We start from the raw sequence: 23,728 nt of genomic DNA on the forward strand, positions 1-23,728 counted from the left end.
GATGAGGTAAAAAACAAAAACGCTTAGTGATTTATTTGACCATTATTTAAACCTGATTGTTCAGCGAGAAAATATTATCCCATATTTTTGTCTGCTACTAATCAGGAACATTTTGTTTCAAAATTGATGAAACATATAATTCATGGAGCTGAGAAAAACATACCAATTGTAAATGTCTGAAACTTCCCAAGCCACTGTGTACTGCAGCAGAAATGATTGAGCGCATTAAGAAGCAAGGTTCTGATCCAACATTTCTTAAGTCAATGGAAACATTTCCAAAGACTTCAGAGGATCTAACCCTAAATCATACGTTCCCTCGAGATCACGAAAGATGAGTTTCTCCCGACAATGATGTCTAAAAATTAATGAACTTTCATTATGTTTACGCGAGCCACCATTTCCCTCACCCCATTCTTTAGTTTCCTGCTTCTCCTGCAGTTTCCTTGTCCCCACGGGTAGCTCAGGCAGCTCTGCTTCCTTTAATTAGGAACAGCCCCGGCCGTTCGCCTTAGAGGCCGAGCGGTTCCCTCAGGGCTGCGGCCGCCTGACGGGGCTCCCACCCCGAGCCTCCCGCCGGGCTCCCGCTGGTCTCAGCCGGGGCCGAGCTTTCCCCACAAACACCTCGACGCCAAACTGCGTTGTATTTTTTTATTATTTATTTCAGTATTTGTACGTGGAAGCACGCCCCGCGCGTGGGGCCGGGCTGACAGACCGGCGGCCCTCCCGGCTCTCCGGCCGCCCGTGAGGGGCTCCCGCACCCCCGGGGGAAGCCCTGAGGGGCGGCGGCGGGGCCGGGCTCCCCGCGGGGCTCGGGTGCCGGTGCCGGGCGGGCAGCGCTGCCGCCGCTGGCAGCGGATTCCTCGGCGTTGACGTCTCCCTCCCGCCCCGCTGCGCTGCGCTCCCCCTCCAGCGGCGCCCGGCGGCGGCGGCGGGGCGGGGCCGGGCTCTCCTCGCTCTCCTCCTCCTCCCCCCGGCCGGCCCGGGAGGGGCTCCGCCATCCCGGCGCCGCGATTGGCGAGCGGGCGGCCGCCAGGGCCGCGGGGCCGGGCCGCGAGGGAGGGACTAGAACTTTCCGCGGCCGCGGGCGGACTCTTCCCTCAGCCCCGCCGCAGCGAGCGCCCGCCGCCAGCGCCCCCAGGCAGCGGGGACCATGACCCACTTCAACAAGGGGCCCTCCTACGGGCTGTCCGCGGAGGTCAAGAACAAGGTAGGCGGCGGGGCGGCGGGCAGCTCGCCGCGGCTTTGTCCGGCTCCACGCGGGGCGGCAGGGACGGAGGGATGCGCACCCCCCCGGGCGGGGAGCGGAGCGGAGCGGGGAGCGCTGCCCGGGTGCGGGGCGGCCCCGGTGCCCCCCCCTCCCCCTTCCTCCGGTCCCGGTCCCGGTCCCGGTCCCGTCCCGGTCCCGCCGGAGCCGTGTGGGCGGGGCCGCGCGGCGCATTCCAGCCGCGTGACATCATGGGCACGGCCGGCGCGCGGCCAATCAGCGGGGGCGGCCCCGCCCCGCCCCGCCCCGCCCGGGCACACAAAGGCGCGGGGGCGGCACCCGGGGGGGGGGGGCTCGGCCCTGAGGGCTGCGACAAAAAACGGCGAAAAAATATATTAAAAAAAAAAAAAAAAAGTGAGCCCTGACGTCAACGTCACCTGCGGCCGCTTCCCTGCTTGAATGATGCCGTGTGTCAGATGCCCTTGTTTGAAATCTCCAGTGCTGGTCCCCAAGCAGTTTTATTTTCCTACAGAAGGCAGGCGTGCTGATAGCTGTGCTGCCTGAGGGCCCAGCTCTGCTGGATAGAAAAGTCTCTCGGTTTTGGTTTTTGTTCTTCATTTTCTCATTTGGCACTGTGTTAGTGTTCAGAGAGACCTTTTGTTTGCTGTGGTATTTGGATAGATGAATGTAACATGTCTTGATGCTGCCTAAGAAATTTTTTAAAATTTACGTTCCAGATTCTGGCTCTAAGCTTCAAATCCTTATTCAGTTCAGTTTGGTGTTCAGGGATGTATATATTTTTTTAGTTTTCTTATGAGGCCCTGCCCTTCTCTTGTTTTGCTCCTTACCTCAGGTGACCGATGAGGTACCTGCTCCCATTACTGATCTCCTTCCCCCTCTCAACCAATAAAGGGTGGAATTTGGGTACTGGTTCCCAGCTAGAAGGAAACTTGTCTGCATGAGAAATGTGCAGGTAGTCAAACTAGCATAATCCCTTTGAAGTTGGTTCCCTGTTTACTTGAGATCATAGCCGATACTTGATCCAAAACAAATGTTCGGCGAGGAGCCTTTTAAGTTGCTTTAAGTGGATAGTTTTTTCTGCAGGCGGGACATTTTCTTCTGAAGAAGTGGGACGGTTTCTGCAGTGCATGATGTTAGCGTAGCTTGAGACAATGATTAATGAATTAAATAAAGCTACAAGCTGGAGTTTTCTTGGTCTCTGACTTAGGACCAAGGTAGCAAGGCGTTAGCAGAAGCTTGTGCTCCGTTGTCTCACGGCATAGTGCGAGGAAGAAACAGGAACTGGTAGGAGCCGAGCAGGCTCCGGGTCGCTCAGCTGCTTCCTCACGGCTCCACCCTTCCCATATCAGCCGCATTGGGATGGAGCCTTTATCTATCTTCTCCCTCCTCTCAGCTTTGGTGCGTTGCCGCTCCATCCTAGCTGCGCCTGGAAGAAGGATGGCAAAAGCAAGGTGTGGGTGGGGAGTCAAACTTGGTGTGGCCTTCGGCAGTCCTGCATCTCGCCTCCAGTCTCCACCATTCCTCCCACACCGCCACCCAGCAGGGAGTTGGCCTCGGCCCAGGCCATTTTCTGATGCTTTATAAAAGACGGGGAGTACCTGGAGGGAGTCTGGCTGTCCCTGCAGCGGTGACCCCGAAAGGCCAAGCGCTGGCGACACGCAGGAGGCAGGGATGAACAAAACATCACCAGGCATGCAGGAGGGCAGTGGCGCTTCCTGCTTTCATTCTCAAGGCCAAATATGAATTAATTAGCATGAAATAAAGTCTGTGCTGAATTAAGACCAACCAGACCTAGGTATGATTATTATGTTCCTCCTGAAACTGCTGAGGAGAAAATTCTTGTACTGTATTTCACTTGCTACAGGCCAAATAAAAACAGATTTAATTTCTTCATCCAGAAATTACCTTTTTGTGAATACTTTAACAGGGAACCAGATTCAAATTACTGCCTTTCAGACTTTATACCTTTGTGATCCAGTTGGCTCAGGATCTAGGTGAAGTTTTGTCTGCCTGTAGCTGGCCTGCTGGGTCCTTTCCCTCCCCTTTCACAGTCTTCCTTTCAACATAAAGATAGTAAATACCCTTTTCTTTTTAAAAAGTAACTTAAAATCAAACTATTCCAACTGTACACTTTTTTCCCCTCTTTTCACACTTCTTATATACTATTTTCCTTCAGCAAACCTTTAGTTTTGCTCACTGAGCATTCTTAGGAACCTTATATAAGAATTTTTGCTGCTGATGAAACGTATTTCTACTAACATTTATCTGTAATGACATAAGAAAAATTAATAATAAGGCAATAGTGAGGCTAGAGGCAATGAGAATGCTTTCAGAGCACAGGTGATGCTAACTGACAGTGCAGGATTTCTGCTTGCCCGTTCTCTTGTACAGAGTACTCTAACCTTTAAAGAAATAGTATCTTTAATTTACGAGTTATGAATTAAACACAGGTGATTAGTTTAAAACAAAAACAGTCTGGCCTTTCCCATGATACACATCTTAACAGTTTGTTGCATGGAGAGTAAATTAAAAAAGCAGTATTTTGATGCTGTCAGAAACATTACAGTAGAAGTATTGTACGCTGAGGTTTTTCACGGGGAATTTCAGAAGCAGCAAAAGGGTTTTAAAGGATCAAGCGCTGAACTCCAGTTTGCCCCAATTAATTCATGGTTTCTGATCACTGATCGTTGCTCTTGAAGTTAACATTTACCAGCTAAATATAAGGTTCATTGTGCACAGGACTGATTTTGTTCTCTTCATGTCTGATTTCTTTATTTTTTTCCAAAGAACTGTGAAATTTTTCCAGCTGGATCCAGGCTTTAGTAACAGATCTGCCATTCAAATGAACTACTCGTAACTTCGTCTTTTATATTGATTGTCTTCCAGAAATCTCAGAGCGCAAATCTTCAAGGATTTTATTTTTGTGATATATGTTCCCAAACCTCCTTTATAATTGTAATGTACAAAGATGAATGAAAAAAATCCACTATAGATTTAGTTAAGAAGTCTGTCCACCAGATATGCAGAATGCACCGATGTAAGAAGAGCATGGTACTTAGTGGTCTGCTTCTGATAGCGAAGTCAGCACAAATCTGACCACAACCCACAAATGTTACAGTGGCTATTCCATAGCTAAACTAACGTTCAGTCCGTTTGGCACAACAGCTATATGTACCACTTAAAACACATTACTGATGCAAACACAGGAAAACTTGCATTTTGTAAGTTAGTCTTGAAATGCCAGATTTTTTAATGTATCAGCAACCTAGGTTACTTCTAAGCTACTTAAAATATGCTTGCTGGTTACTTCTTTCCAATGCTTAGTTTTACTTTGACTGATAATACTAAGTTTCAGTAACTTAGGTGCAAGGTCACTTAGAAAATGGTCCTGCCACGTGCTTCCCTTCACATCCAAGTCACGCGTTGCTCCCTCTCTGGACAGAAGTCTCACGCTTGTGAGCATCCTGGGCATGAAGAGCCCTCACACCAATTCAGGCGGCATGCAGAAGCCTAATCAACAGCTACATGTTTAGTTTAGATCTCTTTTTCAAAGGGGGAAGGTCTTCAGACAGCAGGGAACCTGAACTGTGGTGTCTCCATCCACTGCTGTCTTCTCCCTGCTCTGTCTCCGCGTGCCCGACCTGTTTTTTGTCACACTGCTCACTGTCCGAGGACAGGCCTGCTCTCCTGAGTGTCTCTCAAGCACAGGTTTCCAGTTCACTGGGCATTGCTTAGAAGCGTTAATGCTAAAGCAGCAATAGGTGGCCCTCCTAACAAGCTGGTGGCAATGAAACCTGCGTAGTAGACAGCTCATATTTAGAATATTTCTCTGTGATAAGCAGAGAGACGTATTTTGCCATGGAACTGTTTCCCTTGCCAGCTAACAGGGATGTGAGCACCCAAAGCACAAGCCTTGTTTCTGTGTGCCGAGCACTGCCCAGCCTGCACCCTTCCCAAGCCCACGGACCCTTCCTCAGCCCACCCGGGTAGGCCCGTCCCATGGCCACGGGTGGCCCCACACGGCTAGGGGGAGGCACGCCACAGAAGGTGGCTGCCAGGAGGACGTTTGGCCGGCACTGCTGGCACCAAGGATGTGACGGGCGATGACTTTACCACATGGTTTAAATCCCCAGCAAACCTCGGCGTGTCGCTGTCAAGCTGACCGCTGCTTTTGGTTGTCCCGATGTGTTCCTAAACTGGCCGGGAGCAGCGTCCCGCAGGAAATCCTGAACTGTGGGACTTGTGTCGGCATCCTGCGTAAAGCCCTGCACGGCGGGTGGAGGCTCGGGTCTGTCCCTTGGCTTACCCTGTCTTTTCGGGGAGGAAGGTGATGAATGGCAGAGCTTAGCTGGGATTAGCTGCTGCTGCCCTGTGAACGCCTCTCTGAGGCGTTCTGAGATGTGAGGCTGGTTGCTCCATGCTGGTCTTGTGGTTACCTTGGGCAGCGTGTTGGCTGCACTTCCAATTCAGAGCTGTTAATTTATAAAGTGCCTTACAGAAACATTTCTGGTGGATTAATAAACTTCTCAGTAAAACTTTCACTGGTGATAGAAAAACATAAAATTTGAGCTTAGGGTTTAAGGGTGGGGAATAAGCACCAAGTTTTGCAGCCTTTATGTGCAAGCTAACAGTATACCTCCTGTAGCCAGAACACATCTGAGGAAAGCAAATTGAATTTACACAGTCGTGATGATTAAATACGATTTGTAGTCTCAGAAAATAGAAAATGTAATTTTCACTTCAGTAATACTTGCTTGTTTCAAAAGTTTATTTATTTTTTTGTGTGTATGTGTGGATTCAGAGTTAGACTTGGTTTAGAATTTGGAGAAAAGTACCTAATATATATATATATATATATTCCAGCTGCTGAGTCAATACTCTAAAAGCTGATGGATGCGTGCACGTGTTGTTTCAGGATAATGGCACATGAGTAATTTTTTTCATCTCAGCTTTCTTTGTAAGTATTAATTCGGAAGCTTTTCCCTGGGTTATAATTTACCTTGGAGAGTAAAGGATAGACACTTCTCTGTGTCCAGGATTGCTGGCTTCGGTAGCTACGTAACACCGTATGCGCTGTGCATCTGACACATCCTTTTAAGGAAAACTTTTTAGAGATTCCCATCCCCTATGGAACAGTACAGGAAAGGCCTTCAGTAAAAATGGGCCTGAGGCCAGGACACGTAGGGCAATTTGAAACAGATTTTTTCTAAGTGAGATCATGTGAAAATCCCTCTTTGTAAGAGGGACTCTTTTGCTTAGAAATGCTTTTTGTAAGTGTTTGATTCTACACAACTGTTAACTTGTATGGATATATTCAGCAGCAAACGTTCTCTTTTGGGTAAATATTTTTGGTTTTGCAGTATTGCTTCAGTAACGTATGTTGTTTCTGTTTAATTGGATTGAATTACTTTGTGTTTTTCTCTACCCTTTCGACTTTCTTCAGGTGGGTGGTTCTATGTTCGTGTTTTCTTTTAAAAAATAAAATAAAAAAACAACCCTTCATTTTTTCTTAAACCAGTGCCGATTTTATTAGGTACTAGGAGGGGAGACATAGTGAGAATTCTTACTGCCTTTATAAAGCCATCTCTTCCCTGAAGCAGATGAGATTCTGGTGTTTCCTTGCTGCCCTGAAAGGTGTTCGTGAGGGTGGGATCTGCTCTCCTGCATCAAGGACTGAAGAGTTACAGATCAATGCCAAATGAGCCTCCCTAGCTCGCCTTGTATGCTTGGACCATGGCTGTTCCCAGAGTGAAACCAGACATCACAACCATAAAAGCTTTACCTAGCTTTCCTGTTAAGAAAGCTCTCCTGTTATATTGCTTTCCTGTTGATATTTCCACTGCTACAGCCTCTTATTTATAGACAGATAGTCTGCTCTTAGTTCTCCTCGTTATGCTTGAATAAGAGTGACTTAACTAAAGTGTTTTTCTGTTGTCCCTGATCTGTTGGCTAAAAGCTCCCAAGTCTTGCCAGCAAAAGACGAGGCAGAAAGAACAAATGCATACAGGAAGGCGTTCGCTTATCCCCAGAGGCTCGGGGTCAGGGGCAGCTCTGCCTTGGTGGTGAGCGGGGACCCCCGCGGCACATTTCCCATCCATGCTGAGCAGGGCCAGGCCAGGAGGAAGGCCCACACGCAGCCCCCAGCCCTGCTGCACAACAGCTGGGGCTCATGGCTGCCTGTTGAGTGCTGAGCTGCCACTGCTGGGGCTCTGTAACACCACGCTGCTCCTGCTCGAAGTGGCCCTATCTATAGCACAGCTGGAAGTCACTGCAGCGTTAACTCAACAGAGCATATACAATTCAGACGTCTATCGCTAAATGTTCTTTGCAGATTTTTGTAGGAGGCTGTCCCCTTACCTTGCTGAAATTCTTGTAGTAATCATGGCCAAATAGAAGTAAACAGTTCAGGAAACTTTCTAAGAAAATAAAGACTACTGCCTCTTCATTACGGCCTATCTGGATAGCACCCTTTATCATTAGTAAACAATGGCATGAAAATCGTTGCGATATGGAAAAGTACCTCTCTTTTAAAATAATGAAGTGGTTTTAACAATAATTTTAAAAAGATCTGTAAGATTAAACATCAGAGAGAGAGAACTGGTCTTTTAACGGGTGGAAAAGAACTGGAACAAAACGTGACTAACAAAGGTAGAGTTCAGTCAGGGCACCCCAGCACTTTGTTCTGCAGAAGAATGATGGAACCTTCAGCACTTTAGGTCAGGGACCCCTCTCAGTTACACTTCGTTTGTAATATAGCATTGCTCTGCTCTTGGTTCACCTTGTAAGTTTGGAAAACACCCTGCACACCTCAATTCGTTGTAATGAGACTACAACTTACCTTGCAGTATCCAGAGTTTGGGATGCTGTGCATACGTGCAACCCCTACCCACCCCTAGTGGTGCTGACTATTGATAATCCTGTAGGATTATCAGGGTCTTTCACCATCTGTGCCATTCACTATCTGAGCAAAAGGAGCTGGCAGGAAGTTTCCAGAAGACCAACCACAACCTGTAAAATGAAATCTGTTGTATGATAGGGGGAGACCAGTAACTGCCCCCTTTTTTTTGTTGTTGTTGTTACAAGCTATTTCTGCCCAAGGTGGATTTACATAAATTAGCAAGGAAGAAACCGCTGAAATAAATCAAGGAACGTGTTTTACCTGTAAAGTGCAAAAAAATCTATATGCCCTTTCTGAAAGACTTTTCATTGGTTACTAGCAGTAAAACCACAATCTTTAAGTTTTTAACACTTTTGTAGTATATACCATTCACAAACATTTACACATGATTAATTAAGCATGCGTATGGGTTACTCTCCATTTGGATTTTTGACCAATTCCAACTCTTATACTGCATTCTGTACGTATGATGTGAGTACAGCTGGATTTGAATAGAGATGAAAATTCAGTCAGGTGCCAGAATAGCAAATAAAGCAAGTGAATTAAAATAAACAAGTATCGTTATGGTAGTTTTCTGTGTAGAATAGATCATCTTAAGTTCCATGCTAAGAGTGTGGTTGTATCCAGTGGTGTAAATGAGCCGTTTCAGATCAGTGTGTCCAGCATCCCTTCTGCTGGGATCTTCATACCAATTGGAAGACATAATTGAACTTACTTTCACCATTTTTTCATGTTAAAATAAGTCAGTTATTGAAATGCCTTAGTTTGAAAAACTAACATGAAGAAATATTCTTCCAGTACTTGCTTAATTGCTGAAAAATCCTGCCTTAGAACTTATTACAGGATGGTTAAATCCGAGCATCTTAGTGGTTTGACTGTCTTTAGTACTTTAACAATAGTACTTTCTTTCACACTAGTTATAAACTTCCCATATAGCAGGTTTGTGGCTTGATTTTCACATAACTTAAAATATAATTTAAACAAACAGTTGATCCAAAAGTTCATCATAAACTTCTTAAAAATACCTATTCTACCGTCTGTTACAAAGATTTTATGATTTCTACAGAACTGCCTACAGGATCTGTGTAAACAGGGAAAGTGTCATGCTAAATTTCAAATGGTCTTAGCATATGTTTTCTTAGACTTTCTTGAGTAATCTTCCAGATTTTAAATGGTAGACTTTTAAAGATGGATATTATTACAAAATTAAGTAAACATTTTCTAATATTTTTCTACTTTTTTTTTTTAATATCACAGTAATTGCAGATCATATTCTTCTTGCAACTCCTTCTACATGGTTAAAGCGCAACTTCCCTGGGTGGCCATATCCAGAATATTCTTTGATGTTTCCTGGAATACAATCAACATTTTTTATCTCCTACTGGGACGTTTTAAAAGCTGTTCTACTGGGGGAGAAAAGTATGTAAACTTGAAAGAGCGCATGATTTTGTGGATAGTTGTAGCAGCAGTAGAGAGTACTCCCAAATAGATATAGTGACCCTTGGTGCTCTTGCTTTCTGGCTGCAGGCTGTCCAGGCTTTGAGAACACCTTTCCACCAGCACTACCGCAGGAGGAACCTCAGGAGACACTTTCTTGTTTGCTACTAGGGAAAATACGACGTTCTCAGAATTTTTGATATTTGATGTTTATGTACCGGGATGCTCAGTTAGATTTTGTTTTTCCCCCACCCATTAAACAAGCAATTCACTGGTCTTTCTGGACGGCATGGTAACAGTATTTTCAGTGTATGGCTCAGCGCTTTTCTTTCAGAAGTAGTCACTGCTGCTGCTGGTGTGATCTGCACCCATTTATTGTTGTACCAGAGTTCAGTAATATTGGGGAAGGGTTCAAATCCAAGTAAAATCTGTTCTCAGGAGGTAACAGGTCTTTGTGCATTGATTGGGATCAGTACTGTCCTAACTGAGAAGAAACTTTACATTCTGGTGCTTTTTGTGCAGTGAAAACTGCCATGGTTTAAAATAATGGGTAGTGAGTATTACTGAAACCATGTTCTGTAAAGAAATTCAAACTATTCAGAAATACACAGAATAAATAGTACAATGCAAACAGATTTGATATCAAGAATAATAATGTATGGTGACAGGAGCAGATTATAGAATCATAAAACGGTTTGGGTTGGGAGGGACCTTAGAGCCCACCTAGTTCCAAGCCCCTGCCATGGGCTGGGACACCTCCCACCAGCCCAGGTTGCTCACAGCCCCATCCAGCCTGGCCTTGAGCACCTCCAGGGATGGGGCATCCACAGCCTCTCTGGGCAGCCTGTGCCAGTGCCTCACCCCCCTTTGAGTGAAGAATTTCTTCTTAATATCCAATCTAAACCTACCATTTTAGTTTAAAGCTATTACTCCTCGTCCTATCGTGTTGCTGCAGTTGGAAGTAGAAGCTGATCAATGAGGAGAACAGGAGTTACAAGCCAGAAATCTGACTGTGACAAGAAATGATTACGTGAACGCGAGGGGAAAAAACTGTGAAAACAAATGTCAGTGTGAGAGAGAGCTGCAGTAACCCAGCTGCACAAAACAGGGTAGATGCAGTATTCACTCTGAGGATGGACACGAGTCTGAGTTAGAGCAGTCTGAGGGAAGGGATGGTAACATCTTTTTCTTGACTGGCTTGTAAGCTGTCACAAAATCGTACTGGACAGCCAAGGAATAGAACACATAGTTCTTCCAGCCTGCTGCTCTGGCAGCAAAAGCCCATCATGACTACAGGTATCTTGTTTGTAAGATGACTTGGAAACTGTGAGGCATGGCTTGTTCTTACTTCACAGAGCTTCAACTTGTGCAGGTGGAAACAATGCCAGGAAATTTGGATTAATTCTCATCCATTCCTCTTTTAAGATTTGTGATCTAAATTATGATTTACAGAGAAAACAGTGAAACATGAGTGAGTTACCAACTATGCTACAAATAACAACAACAAAAAAAAAGTTTAATATTAAGCAAGATGGATACAGCTGTAAAAATTTTGTGCTAGATAGTGTGAGCTCTATCTAGCTCTCAGTGAGCTCTTTTAACATTAGTTTTACACACTGTTTTCTGCCTTTCTGTACAACAGTCCATAATGACAGAAGAAAACTGTGTGTTCAAACAGCAGGGTATGCTTAATGGTGGCTTGCATTTTGTACTGTACCTTCCCATTTATTTTTCATCTGGCTTTCCGCATTTCTTCTTACATTTGGGTTTCTCATTGCACAAATATGCATCCCGTGACATCTGTTTTTGCATGGAGCCCTGGTCAACATACATAAAATTAACAGGGAATTTTAATTTGTCCTTATGGTGAAAGTTCATTGGGTTGGTAGCTCAAATGACAAAAGGCTCCACTTGATGGTGAGCTTGGTGCTGTCACTCCCTCTTCTGCCCCACCTTCAGTAAAACCAAAGCTTTGTAGTTTCCCACTAAGATTCTTTGTCTCATTTTAAAGGTTACACACTTTATTTTATTCTACAACTAAAGCACTTTGTTGACAGACGTACTTGCTCCAACTAGAAGCCTTGCGCTGAGAAAGGCTGATTATATCTTTATGTTACTCTCCCTTAGCCCTGAAGTTTAGATACGTACAATAATCAATTTACACTTTCAACCACAAAGTTTTAACTCGCTTGTATAAAAAGTAAATCCAAACAACCTTAAAAAAAAAAAAAAGTGGGAATTGGAAATGTTCTGGAACAACAGGCAATGAACACAACAGGGCAGTTGAGATGCAAGGAGCAGGAATGCTGCAGAATAGTTTGGGATTAACCTTGTAGTCTGCCTCACTCCCGCTTTGACAAGCACTTGCTCTTAGGGTTAAAACTTTTGACCAACGATCGGTTTTTCAGCTGTTTTCTGGTACTTCAAGTACAGCATGCTGCATGCTAAAGGCGTGACTCCTGCTGCGGGGGCGTGAGGCCTGAAGCGCAAGTCAAAAGTTCCAGAAGAAGGAAGAGTTGTTGGCAGATGTAACGTGATAGGGAACTTTGGAAGTTTTATCTTCTGGAACTGTTCTTTTTAACTTGCTAAATTCTGTGTTTGTTAGTCCCAGTGACTTGTAAAAAGGTATGCAGCCTGTGTAAACCTTTTCCTGAGATACCGTTACAGTATTTTTCCAGAGCACAGCAGCAAGATAGCTGAACTCGAACCAGAGATTTGGCGTATCTATAGCCTGTAACGTGCAGTGTGTACCGTGTAATTTGGAAAAGATTATTATAAACGGACAAATGAAAGTCCATATGAGATCATTTATGGTGTGAAATACTTGTTAACATTATCACTCAAACTCAGCACCCTACAAGCACATGCAGTAACTCGAGTGATCTGCCTGCATCCCTCGAGGTTGGCAAAGATAACTTTGCATTTGTTTCAAGGAATCCATACCCTTGATAAAAACAGCGATGATGATTTCTCTTGTACTAAGGATGGAGGGAGGTTTTTTTACACTGTAAGAGGTCCCAAACGGGAAAGTCCTACCTGAACAGAACAAGATGTGAGGATCAGAGAGAGTTCAAGAATCCCGAATTCTCTGTTTGCCAAAACAAGCATATTATAAGTAAGCATGGATAGCATGAAATACTGCAGTAAGTTTATCCATGTATACCATCACCAAAGCATATTTCACTGTACATCTAAGTATTGTGAAGTTTCTATAGGAATCAAGTTTAACCCAAGCATTTTAGCCTAAGGCATATGTATTGGCATACACGTACATATATCAGGATGCCTAGTATTATATGCGTGTGACATTCAAAGATGAAACTTGGCATTTAAAATAGGAATTGCTAGTAAGAGTAAGAGCTGACCTATTGGTACCCCAAGTTCTAAAGCCAAGTCTGCTCCTTCCGCTCCAGAAAGACAAAACAAATAAGGAAGCAAAAGCTTAAAAAAAAAAAAAAAAAAAAAGCCCCTCCACCTTCAGAACTGAAATGCATCAGTTTTAGGTTATAAAGATAATGTGCTTTAAGTTATCTGTAATAGAAGATTACTATATGGAAGAGATTTTACCTAAATTTCATACTGTGTTAGTAATTTTTTTTTTCTTTCCTGTTTCTGTGCATCATTAATGAGGCAGTCTTCTATCCTGGCTCTGTAAGACAAGATTATATACAGGACAGACTCAGTACAGCAGCAGCACTTAAGCACCTGAAACAGCTTCTGATAAATTTAAATCCTTTAATAAAATGTTAACATTGTATGACTGCATGTGAAGTTCAAGAAGACAAACGTAATGTCTATGATCTCAACTGGTACAAAAGAGTCAGCTCAAAATGTTCTTTTAAAGCATGGAGAAGTTTTCCTGATTTCCACCTCCGTCCCAAAAATTCAGATACAGCTGGAATGTTTTGCAGAGATGCAATTAACTGAAGTATTTTATACAGCTCTATTTGAAAAGTACTTTTTTTTTTTTTAAATGAAAAGAAGCCAGTCTTAAATGACAATAAGATCCTAATTTTTCTGCAGCCTCCTCTTATGACTTACAGTAGCAAAGTGAAACCTACTTAGTCTTCTGAAGATTACCTCTACCGTAAAAGTATCATATTTCTACTTAGAGTTAATCAGAAAAGTTGTCTTCAGTTGTCAAAGTATTTTTTCTGTGCTGAAAGCGAAGCCAGCTCTTCCATATTATGAACTTTACTAATAGTCAGGAGCTTGTAAAAGGCAAGTAACATGTACTTGTTTCCTCCCACAACCATAGAGCACCTACAATTTTTCACCACTTGTGTAAGTTTAGTTTCCTTTCAAAGAGGCTTCTTTGAAATCTGTATCTCAGAAGTAACAAGAACAATAGCATCTATAGCTTTGTATCTTTCAAGAATTACAAGAACAAAGTAAAGAAATTATATTAATAGTTGGCTTCCTGCTGTTTTTAAACCAGATTTTAAATTTTTATATCCATTGCTACAATTGGATCTTTTCTACAGTGTTCTGACTGGTACCTTTTTTCGATGGCACTGGTGATGAACACTTTGAATTAAGGTGCTTAGCTACTGCTATCATCTTTGCTAGACGGTGCTTTCTTTTTTTGTGAACATAAGTTTTAAGCATCTTCCATGAAAGTCAGTACTTTAAAAAGAATCAAATGTTGGCATGTTGATAAGCAGTAATGGAAAAAGCCATAAAGTTTTTCATTTATATTAAAGCTTCCAACTTTCCCCTCACAGATAGCAATCAAAGGAAAACTGGAACAACTGATAGTGATAGACATGCGGAAAATATGAAGTATTCACCAGTTTGGTGTTGCATAACTTCTAATTGTGTCACTGGGAGTAAAAAAAAAAGCTAACAATTCAAAGTAAACATAATACTTTGCTCCTGGTACCTGACCCAGGCTCTTCCTGCTTAACTCCTTCTTGTCATACGTTTAAGCCAGATTATAAAAGGTTTCCATGTCTTTACCTTTCAGATAGAGTAAGTATAACTTTCAGAGAAACTATCACCACTCTTTACTTTCTGTAACCTAGTTGCCCACCAGTTCAAATACATCAAAACAAAACCTTTGACATATTTAAATCAAACCGCACAGTACTTACTGAAGACAATGCAGAAAATTTTCAGATTTAATAGCAATGCTTTTAATGCCAAAAATGCAAAGCTTCCTCACGTGTTTAAACATTTATTTCCTATCTGTATTTAAGCACAGTAGCGATATCCCCAAGAAACTTTAAAACCTCTTGAAAAACTGAAGATTTTAACACACGTGAGAGTACTCCAACATAGAGTAAATATTTAAGAGACATGATAAAATTCCATCTGATTACTTCCAAGTTACCCAAACAGTGGGGGTTGTGGTTCACTATTCATCTCAGTTGTAATCTCAAATGTGGAATGTACTTTACATTATATGAGAAAAAAATGTTACCTTTCTTTTTCCTTTATATACTTGCAAATAAAGACTGAAATAGCCACATGTAGAATTGTTTGGTGGTACTCTGTCTAGTAGACTTTATATTTATTTATTGTAAATAGGGGGAGGGAGGAGATGAGTGATCTTTGAAGCGCGTCCCTTGATCGCCAACTTCTCTATAACCTCATTTACTTCCATGCACTGGCAATTTTTTTCTTCTTTTAAAAGGAAAATAAGTTGTAGAAAGACAACTCCAGTTGTACCCTTCCAGCTGCAGGATGGCTGACCTATCACTTAGCATTGCCTTTAAGCTACAGTGAAACAAACTGCCTGAATTTTGAGGTAGCATAAGGTTTGTTACATGTCTAACTATAACTAAAGAATAGCGGAAGAGAGCATAAACCCCTCTGTACCCATGTGCGTGTTAGAGCTGAGATTTTCATGTTGTGTGAACCATCAGCACAGAAGCAGCCAGCCTGCACAGTTCCTTCCCCTACCCGGAGTACCAGAATGGGCCGCGTTCAGGCCTCCGCTGAGCTGGGCATTTTGGTGTATTACCTACAGCACATCTCGTCTGTACATCTAACTTCAGATTTTGTCTGCGTGCTTCAGTAAGGTCTCTGCAGGTCCTTTAACACATAATAATATCATGCTACATTTTAGTCTTTGGGATCTGTCTCCTCTGCCCGAATACTTTGACACACACATACAAAACGATTGATTCCGTTGTTTCTGAGATTGCAGCTCCGCTGTGAGTTTGGCGCAACTCAAGCAGCTTGTTCAGATGTTACTAGGGAGACAGACCCAGGGTGTGATCACACAAGCCTGGTTTCCATAGGAATCAAAAATAGCCATGAAAAGTCGTTTGTAAGCTAACCACCAGGTCAGGAAGGAGAAAGACAATAACCAACTTCCTCATACACCATTTTCAAGACAATTAACCTTTCTGGTAGGCCTCCAAAAGGGGCTACCCTCTCCTTACAATCTCCTATTACAATCACTGAATAATGTGGTAGCACTGAGTCTTGGGCTAAACTTAAAAAAAGGGCAAGAGGAGTATTTCTTAAAAAAAGAAAACGAGACAAAAGTGGTGGCTTTTGGCTGTGAACTTAGCAGCTAACTTTTCTAGTCCACTTCTCATCTTAGCTATGTAGTATCTGAAAAGTATGATTAAAGAAAGTCATTTTCCTCACGCTGAGCAGGGTAACCTGAGCTTTCTTCCTCTTTTCTTCGATAAGAGAGAGCACTTGATTGTTTTAGACCACCATTGGTCTGAGCATTGAGGTACGTATTTACTGTCTTGTGCAGAACACTGCGGAGTTTCACGTATTAATCAATAAGGGAATTATCCTGATCTGTAACTAAGGCACCAGAGCAGCACTATTACGAATAGTTTAAGGAAAATAACTATTACTCACTCTAGTTTCTGAAGTAAAGCCAGAGATACGGGAATTTTCCATTCCCCTTAGAAGAAAAATAGAGAACAACATACTGTAATTTTTCAGTTTGGTCAGTTTGGAGTTGGGGATTGCTAATGCTAGCCAAAGTGCAGCAATTTCCTCTCTCCCAGTAATTCAGATAGATTGGAATTATAATGTCCTGCACTATAAAATGGTTGCTAATAATGGTCTTAGCCTTTCTGGGATGGAGTCTATATGCAAAAAGTATGAAACTTACATTGTGGCATGAACGTCAGTGGCGTTACCTGAGCTTCCTGTTAGGAATCTGTAAGAGGCCAGCGGCCGGCCGAGGTGTCAGTGGGGAGTGCTGCAGGCACCCCTGCGCTCGCCTGTCACTCACATTCCTTGTGGCAGCTCCCTCACCCCAGTCCTGCTCACTGACACACGTGGGACGACTTGTAATGCAGGTGGAAGGTGTTGCCAACCTCTGCCCTGGAGAGGTTGGTTATGCCATAAAGTCCTGCGCTCAGTTCACTTGTTGTGTGTGCAGAGAAAGTAGCAAGTTATAATACTAAGGATTGCTTCCACTGAGGTAATCCCTTCTCTCCAGCTTGCGCCAATGCTTTTCAGCATCACCTGTGAAGAGCAGGGATGGGGAGCCAAGGGCAGAGAGTAGAGCCTGCACCGTTGAAGTGTGCTGGTTTGCATCAACTTCCAGCGGTGAACTCTGAGTATCTGGAAAAGGCATTCAAGTCACCTTGCTAACAACTCTTGGCCTCTGTTTGGTGCCTTGAACTTCAAAGACCAGGCTTCCTCTCTCCACCATAATAGTGTACTAACTTTGCAATGAAGACATGAGATCACAGCTTATTCCATGTGCGTCTTCCAGCAAACCCAAAGAAAAGAGGAATAGCAGGGATACTGACTCCTAGCTTGGGGGTGGGCAAACGCCACACACAGCCCCCAAATTCCCTCGCAAGGTAGCTCTGGATGTTGTAGCAACAAGGGGGAAAGCTAACAAGCCATGTCCATTAATCATAATCTAGGTAAAGAAGCAAATCCACCATAATCTTCTGGTAAATAACATCAGATCTATTATGCTAAAGTTCCCATCTGGAAGTCTGTGCTGGAGCAGTACTACTGATGCTGTGGCAGTTAAAAATTCTTACTTCCATAAAACATTATTTCACTTCTTACTTGCTGCTAAAGTACAACTTAGATGTAATATATTTTTTTTTAAAAAGTCCTTATTCCTCTGCAGCTATCAAAGACTGTTCACAAGTTCTAGCAAATCTTACAGTAGGAAGAACTGTTAAAAGTGCTTTAAAGGACCATTTCCGAATAAACATTTAGTAAAGCCATTAGCATTGTAGTAGAAGGAATAAAGACATGTATCTGTAGCCTGATCACTAAAATACCATACTAAATAAATGCTATGGCATACTCTTTGAAACAGATTTGGGAGAAAGACTTGCAGTTTTCTCTTGTGAAATAACTTTACAACTGCTTCTGTTACAGATAGCCCTCAAGTATGATCCCCAGATAGAAGAAGACCTGCGTAACTGGATAGAAGAAGTTACAGGACTGAGCATTGGAGCAAACTTTCAGCTGGGACTAAAAGACGGCATAATCTTATGCGAGTAAGCATTAAGTAACCTTATTTTTAGCATTTTTCCACATTTGCAGAACTGAAGAGGGACTTTCTGAAGATTCCCTTCAAACACAACAATGACAGTCAAAGATAGCAGACAGTAGGGTGGGAGACAGCTTCTTTGAAATTGTGGAGAAGAATGAGAAATCTCCTTTATACTTCAGCAAAGATAAAGAACTATTTCTAAATTTAACAATGAAGCTCTTTTCTGTGATAATGAAATGGCACACAACAATAATGACTTGTCTGTTAGACTTGTTAGACCTGAGGCACTCTGTATAAATCAAAAAACTAACAATTTTGATTAAACTAATGCAACTAATAAAGTATGAGTGAAAATATTATATGCCTGCACAGATGATATAAGGATGAGATTTATTGTTTAAGCATTTCCCTTTTTTTCACCTCCCCAGGCTTATAAATAAGCTGCAGCCAGGATCAGTGAAGAAAATTAATCAATCAAAACTAAATTGGCACCAGGTAAAACAACAGAATAAAACCCCAAAACTACACCTCTAACCCCTCCAACCCCAAAACAGTTCTTTTGTATTAACAAATTTCCTCTGAATATCTACACCTTAATTCTTCATAGCATCAAGTTTTGTGTACGTGTAGCAAGATACACACAGCAGTTGAGATTACTGCGTACATGGAGAGCATTCAACAGGAGAAATTCTAATAACTAAGATGTCTCATAAATGGCAGTTGTCTATACATACTTAATAGTAGTGCTGTTAAATGAAGTTTTAAATGGAGAATGAACATAGAGCAATATAGCAAGGCTTTTTCCAAGTTTAAAACCAACAACAGCTGTCCTTCTGTCTGTCTTCCTTCCCCCCCCCCCCCCAAAAAAAAAAAAAAAAGAGAAAAAAAATGTTTTAACCCAACAAAAACTAGAGTATTCCATCCAGACAGTGCTGTAAGGCTCTAAGGTCAACAGCTTGGCTGTACCTGCACATTTGAGGTCACCATACAAAGCATCCTCCTGAGAAGGCAGCTGGGGGACACAGGGGAGGGAAAGGACCCAAACGGTCTCAGAGGAAGTACTTGTGTAACAAAACTCAGAAAACACATGGTGCAAACTACAGTGTGTATCTGAGTTCATTATATCCAGATTGGATTTCATATGGGTGGTCTGCCAAGCACTTTTTTTTTTTTTTAATCCCCAAGAGACTACCAACAGCACCATGCTTTTAGAGCATGCATTGGAAAGGTTGCTGGTTAGAGTTGGCTGCCTTTACTGATGCTGGATCGAGCTCAACACTGCTGTGTCAGCCTCTTATTTTATTGGTACCAAACACTAATAAATGCAGGGGATTTTTTTATTTTTTAAGTTTTAATCTCTTACAATTCCAAAAGGAAAGATGAGTTTCAGTCTTCACTTATGTACTCCCTATTACTTGCCGTTTTCTATAGTACGCAGTGCTAAAAACTAGCAGTAAAACCCAAAAGCTTGTCTGAATTTTTTCCAGTAGGTGATCAAGAGAATACTTTCAGACCAAGTTTAGCGTTCTTACTAACCACACAGCTATGTTTTTGCTTCTTTTACTCAAAGTTATCAATTGCTAAAGTCAAACAGCATTGACATTTAAGTAAATTTTTCCTATTTGAAGGTTTTGAATTTGGATTTCTCTTGGGACACAGTTGAATTCTGTCATTACAACCCCCCTCTAACAGATACTCGCTGATAGAGAAATGCTAGACTAGACAAACCCTTAAACTGATTTCAGAAGTTTTCTGTAAAACTTTCTGTAAAACTACAGAAAGTAATCTCAAACTCCTCATTAGTCACTCTTAACCAGGCCAGCTGTTTTGACAAACTTCACAAGGCAAAGAAGGTGTGTAAAGACAAAACCAACACCAATAAGCCGTGAAGTTACTTAAACTTTGTTTCTGAACTGAAACACTGAACAAAAAATGGCTTTTTTTGTTTCTGTTTAGCTGGAGAACATTGGGAATTTTATCAAAGCCATTCAAGTCTACGGCATGAAGCCACATGATATTTTTGAAGCAAATGATCTTTTTGAAAATGGGAACATGACTCAAGTACAGACTACTCTCGTGGCATTAGCAGGTCTGGTAAGTATTTGTACCCCTGGCATTGGTAGAAATCCACATGCCAGTCAAGATACTCTCTTGCCACTCATTTAAATACAGAAAACAGCATCCAGCCTATCAGGAGGGGATACATACTATCTACTAGATAGTTGTTCTTGAGATGGCTGTGTCTTCATTCCTTGAGCAAAGGCTAAAATTATGTTTTTTCAGGGAGACCTTATAGTGGCCTTCCAGTAACCTATAGGGGGCATACAGAAAATCTGGGGGACTCTGTCAGGGAGTGTAGTCAAAGGACAAGGAGTAATGGCTTTAAACTGAAACAGGGTAGATTTAGACTAGATATAAGGAAGAAATTCTTCACTCAGGGTGGTGAGGCACTGGAACAGGCTACCCGGAGCAGCTGTAAATGCCCCATCCTGGGAAGTGCTCAAGGCCAGACTGGATGGGGCTGCGAGCAACCTCGTCTGGTGGGAAGTGTCCCTGCCCATGGCAGGGTGGGTTTTAAGGCCCCTTCCAACCCCAACCATTCTATGTTCCTTGACTGCAGATACACAGAACCAGGGAATATCACAAGAGAACATTAATGCCTGCAGATTGTCCTTCCCACTCTTACAAAAGATACTTAGATAGCTTGGGAGTGCCACCTTCAAATGGTGATGGAAACTGTTATCTCCTCCCACCCACAATATAGGGAGTTTCTCATACAAGTTAATCCTGCTTGTAGCATCATTTGAGAGACCAGAGGATCAGGTACAGAGGCAGCCTGCCTTTCAGCCTAGGTCCCTGTATAATAGTAGCAATTTAAGTAGCAGAAACTATACTTTTAATGCATACTTCAAGTAGCAGAAACTATACTTAATACGAAATACTCCTATTTTCCTTCCCCCCTAAATAGGCAAAAACCAAAGGTTTTCATACTACAATTGATATTGGTGTCAAATATGCAGAGAAACAAGCACGAAGTTTTGATGCAGGAAAACTAAAAGCTGGTCAAAGTGTAATTGGCCTGCAGGTAAGTAAGAAATTCATGTTTGCAGATACTCTTAACAACTTTCTTGTTTTGATTAACTGATTTATTCTGTATGCAAAATAAAAAAAATAAAAAAGCTGCAGTTAGAATATGTTCTTATCATGGAAGGAGGTGTGAGGTTTTAATTCCTGTAAGCAGTTGATTGCTGATTGCCTTTCTATGCTCATGTGACTGTCTGGAAGGTTTTTCTGCTTGTTCTAGATCTGGTAATGAAAAGAGTAGCTAATATTATCAGTATTATCTCTGTCCCTGACAGCGGCTTTAAAATTAGTAGGAGTCTTTGGATATCAAAAGCTCCTTATATGGTAGAAGATTTTTTTTCTCCCCCCCTCTCTCTCCACTTTCCATAATAGTCATAAAACCCAAAATAACTGACATAAAATCCTAAAATTCCTGTGGTAAACAAGTTGTGGCAGTGAAATTGAATCTCTACTGTCCAGAGTAGAAGCCGATTATTATATTTTGAAGCATACATTCATTTCTAACTGCATATGCAGTTGGGCAAATGCCAGTCACTGAAATGCGTTAGGAGGACAGTTGCTTTATTTTACCTTTTGAAGCTCAGTATGGAGAAAAGGTAACTTATTGCAGGTAGCGGTCAAGCTACATGAGAAAAGCATGCATTGAAATTACTTTTTCAGTCAGCCATCAATTACCAACTGTATGTTTCCTTACAATGGTGCTTGCTGTACAAATAGATCTCTTACTCTGTCTACCTCTTCCTTCTCCCCATAAAGATGGGCACCAATAAGTGCGCCAGTCAGGCGGGCATGACTGCTTATGGCACTAGACGACACCTCTATGATCCAAAAATGCAAACTGACAAGCCATTTGACCAGACAACAATTAGCCTACAGATGGGCACTAACAAAGGAGCCAGTCAGGTAAGGAGGACTGCGTGTGGTATTTCTAGAACAGACAGAGCTCCCAACCTGGGAGAGTCTGCAGGATGGGCAAGTGAGTTCTGTGGAGTAATTTAAGAACTTCAATTTCTTATCATTAACCAGTGTGTTCTGTGCTGAAAAATCTTCAAGCATAAAGGTGACCTGGCACTTTTAGAATTTTCCGCTGGCTGTGTTGTATCAGGAGAAAGCGGTAACTTCATTTCCAGTACTAACTAGACAGACATAAAAAAGAAATTACTTCCTGGGCACTACCTCAGTTCAAACAGTATATTCTTTCCAAAGAGGGAAAAGTCCCTTTCAGCAGGGACTTTCTTCCTAGACTTGCTTACTAGTGAACACATGTGCTGTTCTGTTGTACTTAAGTTTGTACTTTCTAGCAATTCCAGTAAATCATGCACGTTGTAATCATAAACCCTGTAACCGCAGCTCTTTACCTTCTTATTGAACCTCTACAATCCTGTTTCACTAGGCTGGTATGCTGGCACCAGGTACCAGAAGAGACATCTACGATCAGAAGCACATACTGCAACCTGTGGATAACTCAACTATTTCATTACAAATGGGTACCAACAAAGTAGCTTCACAGAAGGGAATGAGTGTGTATGGGCTTGGACGGCAAGTGTACGACCCCAAGTACTGTGCTGCACCCACAGAACCTGTCATTCATAATGGCAGCCAAGGAACAGGAACTAATGGGTCTGAAATCAGCGATAGCGATTATCAGGCAGAATACCCAGATGACTATCATGGAGAGTACCAAGATGACTATCAAAGAGATTACCATGGTCAGTACAGTGACCAAGGCATTGATTATTAGATTTGCATCAAAAGTTCAGTATTAGTCCATTATTTTATTCAGTAAGAACGAAACTAGCCTTGTGGAATTGTTACCTGTCTTTCCTACACACTATGCTTAATGTACCTAAAGAAATACTGCCTTACGTACATTCCTTTCTCCTTTCTCTGCCCTTTCCCTGTCTAGTTGCCTTTAGTGCTGTAACAGTTGTAGTCTACAGCATAAACAATAATTGCATATGAAGTAAAAAGGAATACTGTGAAAGGGGGAGTGCTCTCGTACAGCCAGGCCTTCTAATAAGAAGCTATGCATTTTTCACAATCTACTCAAGTAGGTTTACATACCACATTAAGCCTTCATTTGACATATTTACAGCTTTTCTGTTTTCCAGATGAGATAAAAGAATTTAATGCTTAAAATTAAATACGGTCTCTGCCAATTAAGTTTAAGACATCACACTAGTGATTTAAATATCATTACTATGTTTCTACGGTATTGTTTGCTAATGGTAAGTCCTGCATTAGACATAAGTGTGCATTTGTGATCGTGTATTCATTCCATTATCTAAACTGACCAAACTCATAGAAATAGTTGTCTTACTAAAAAGGGAGCTTGTACAAAGTCTTGAGCCAACAGAAGTCCATGTTTGATGGTGCATTTACCTTTTATTGTGCCATAATATATCCATGTAGAAATGCTTTTTCTTCCTTGAACTGTATTTATTGCCACTTCTCAAACTGATCCCAGTGTATTTTTATAAATAAATATTTTTTCTTAAAGGTATGTAGAGGATTCTGCCTCATTTGTTATCCTACCATTATTAAAGAATAGATGGCAAAAATTACTCCCAAATCACCATCACCCTTGCCTCTGTTAAGGGCAATGTAAAACTGCTGTCTGTTGCAGTTAAGTTCTTCATTT

General features: G+C 42.1%; 1 protein-coding gene across 1 annotated transcript; it reads left to right on the plus strand.

Annotated features, from left to right (window-relative positions):
- The first annotated feature begins 1,060 nt into the window (after positions 1-1,060).
- Positions 1,061-23,590, plus strand: CNN3 (calponin 3). The gene is made up of 7 exons (XM_032192282.1): positions 1,061-1,207; positions 17,886-18,007; positions 18,432-18,498; positions 19,960-20,097; positions 20,972-21,088; positions 21,844-21,990; positions 22,481-23,590. Exons 1-7 carry the CDS (start codon positions 1,151-1,153, stop codon positions 22,826-22,828), a joined length of 996 nt encoding a protein of 331 aa, XP_032048173.1. The 5' UTR covers positions 1,061-1,150; the 3' UTR covers positions 22,829-23,590.
- Positions 23,591-23,728: the final 138 nt, after the last annotated feature.

This window comes from Aythya fuligula, chromosome 8, assembly GCF_009819795.1.
Source record: "Aythya fuligula isolate bAytFul2 chromosome 8, bAytFul2.pri, whole genome shotgun sequence".
NCBI lineage: Eukaryota > Metazoa > Chordata > Aves > Anseriformes > Anatidae > Aythya > Aythya fuligula.

What these genes read in the sequence shown, in the direction of transcription:
- CNN3 (XM_032192282.1), top strand. Translation starts at nt 1,151, where the DNA reads ATGACCCACTTCAACAAGGGGCCCTCCTACGGGCTGTCCGCGGAGGTC. An exon ending in GACGGCATAATCTTATGCGA is followed by an intron (nt 18,008 to 18,431) that starts GTAAGCATTAAG and finishes TCACCTCCCCAG; the next exon opens with GCTTATAAATAAGCTGCAGC. An exon ending in AAAGTGTAATTGGCCTGCAG is followed by an intron (nt 21,089 to 21,843) that starts GTAAGTAAGAAA and finishes CTCCCCATAAAG; the next exon opens with ATGGGCACCAATAAGTGCGC.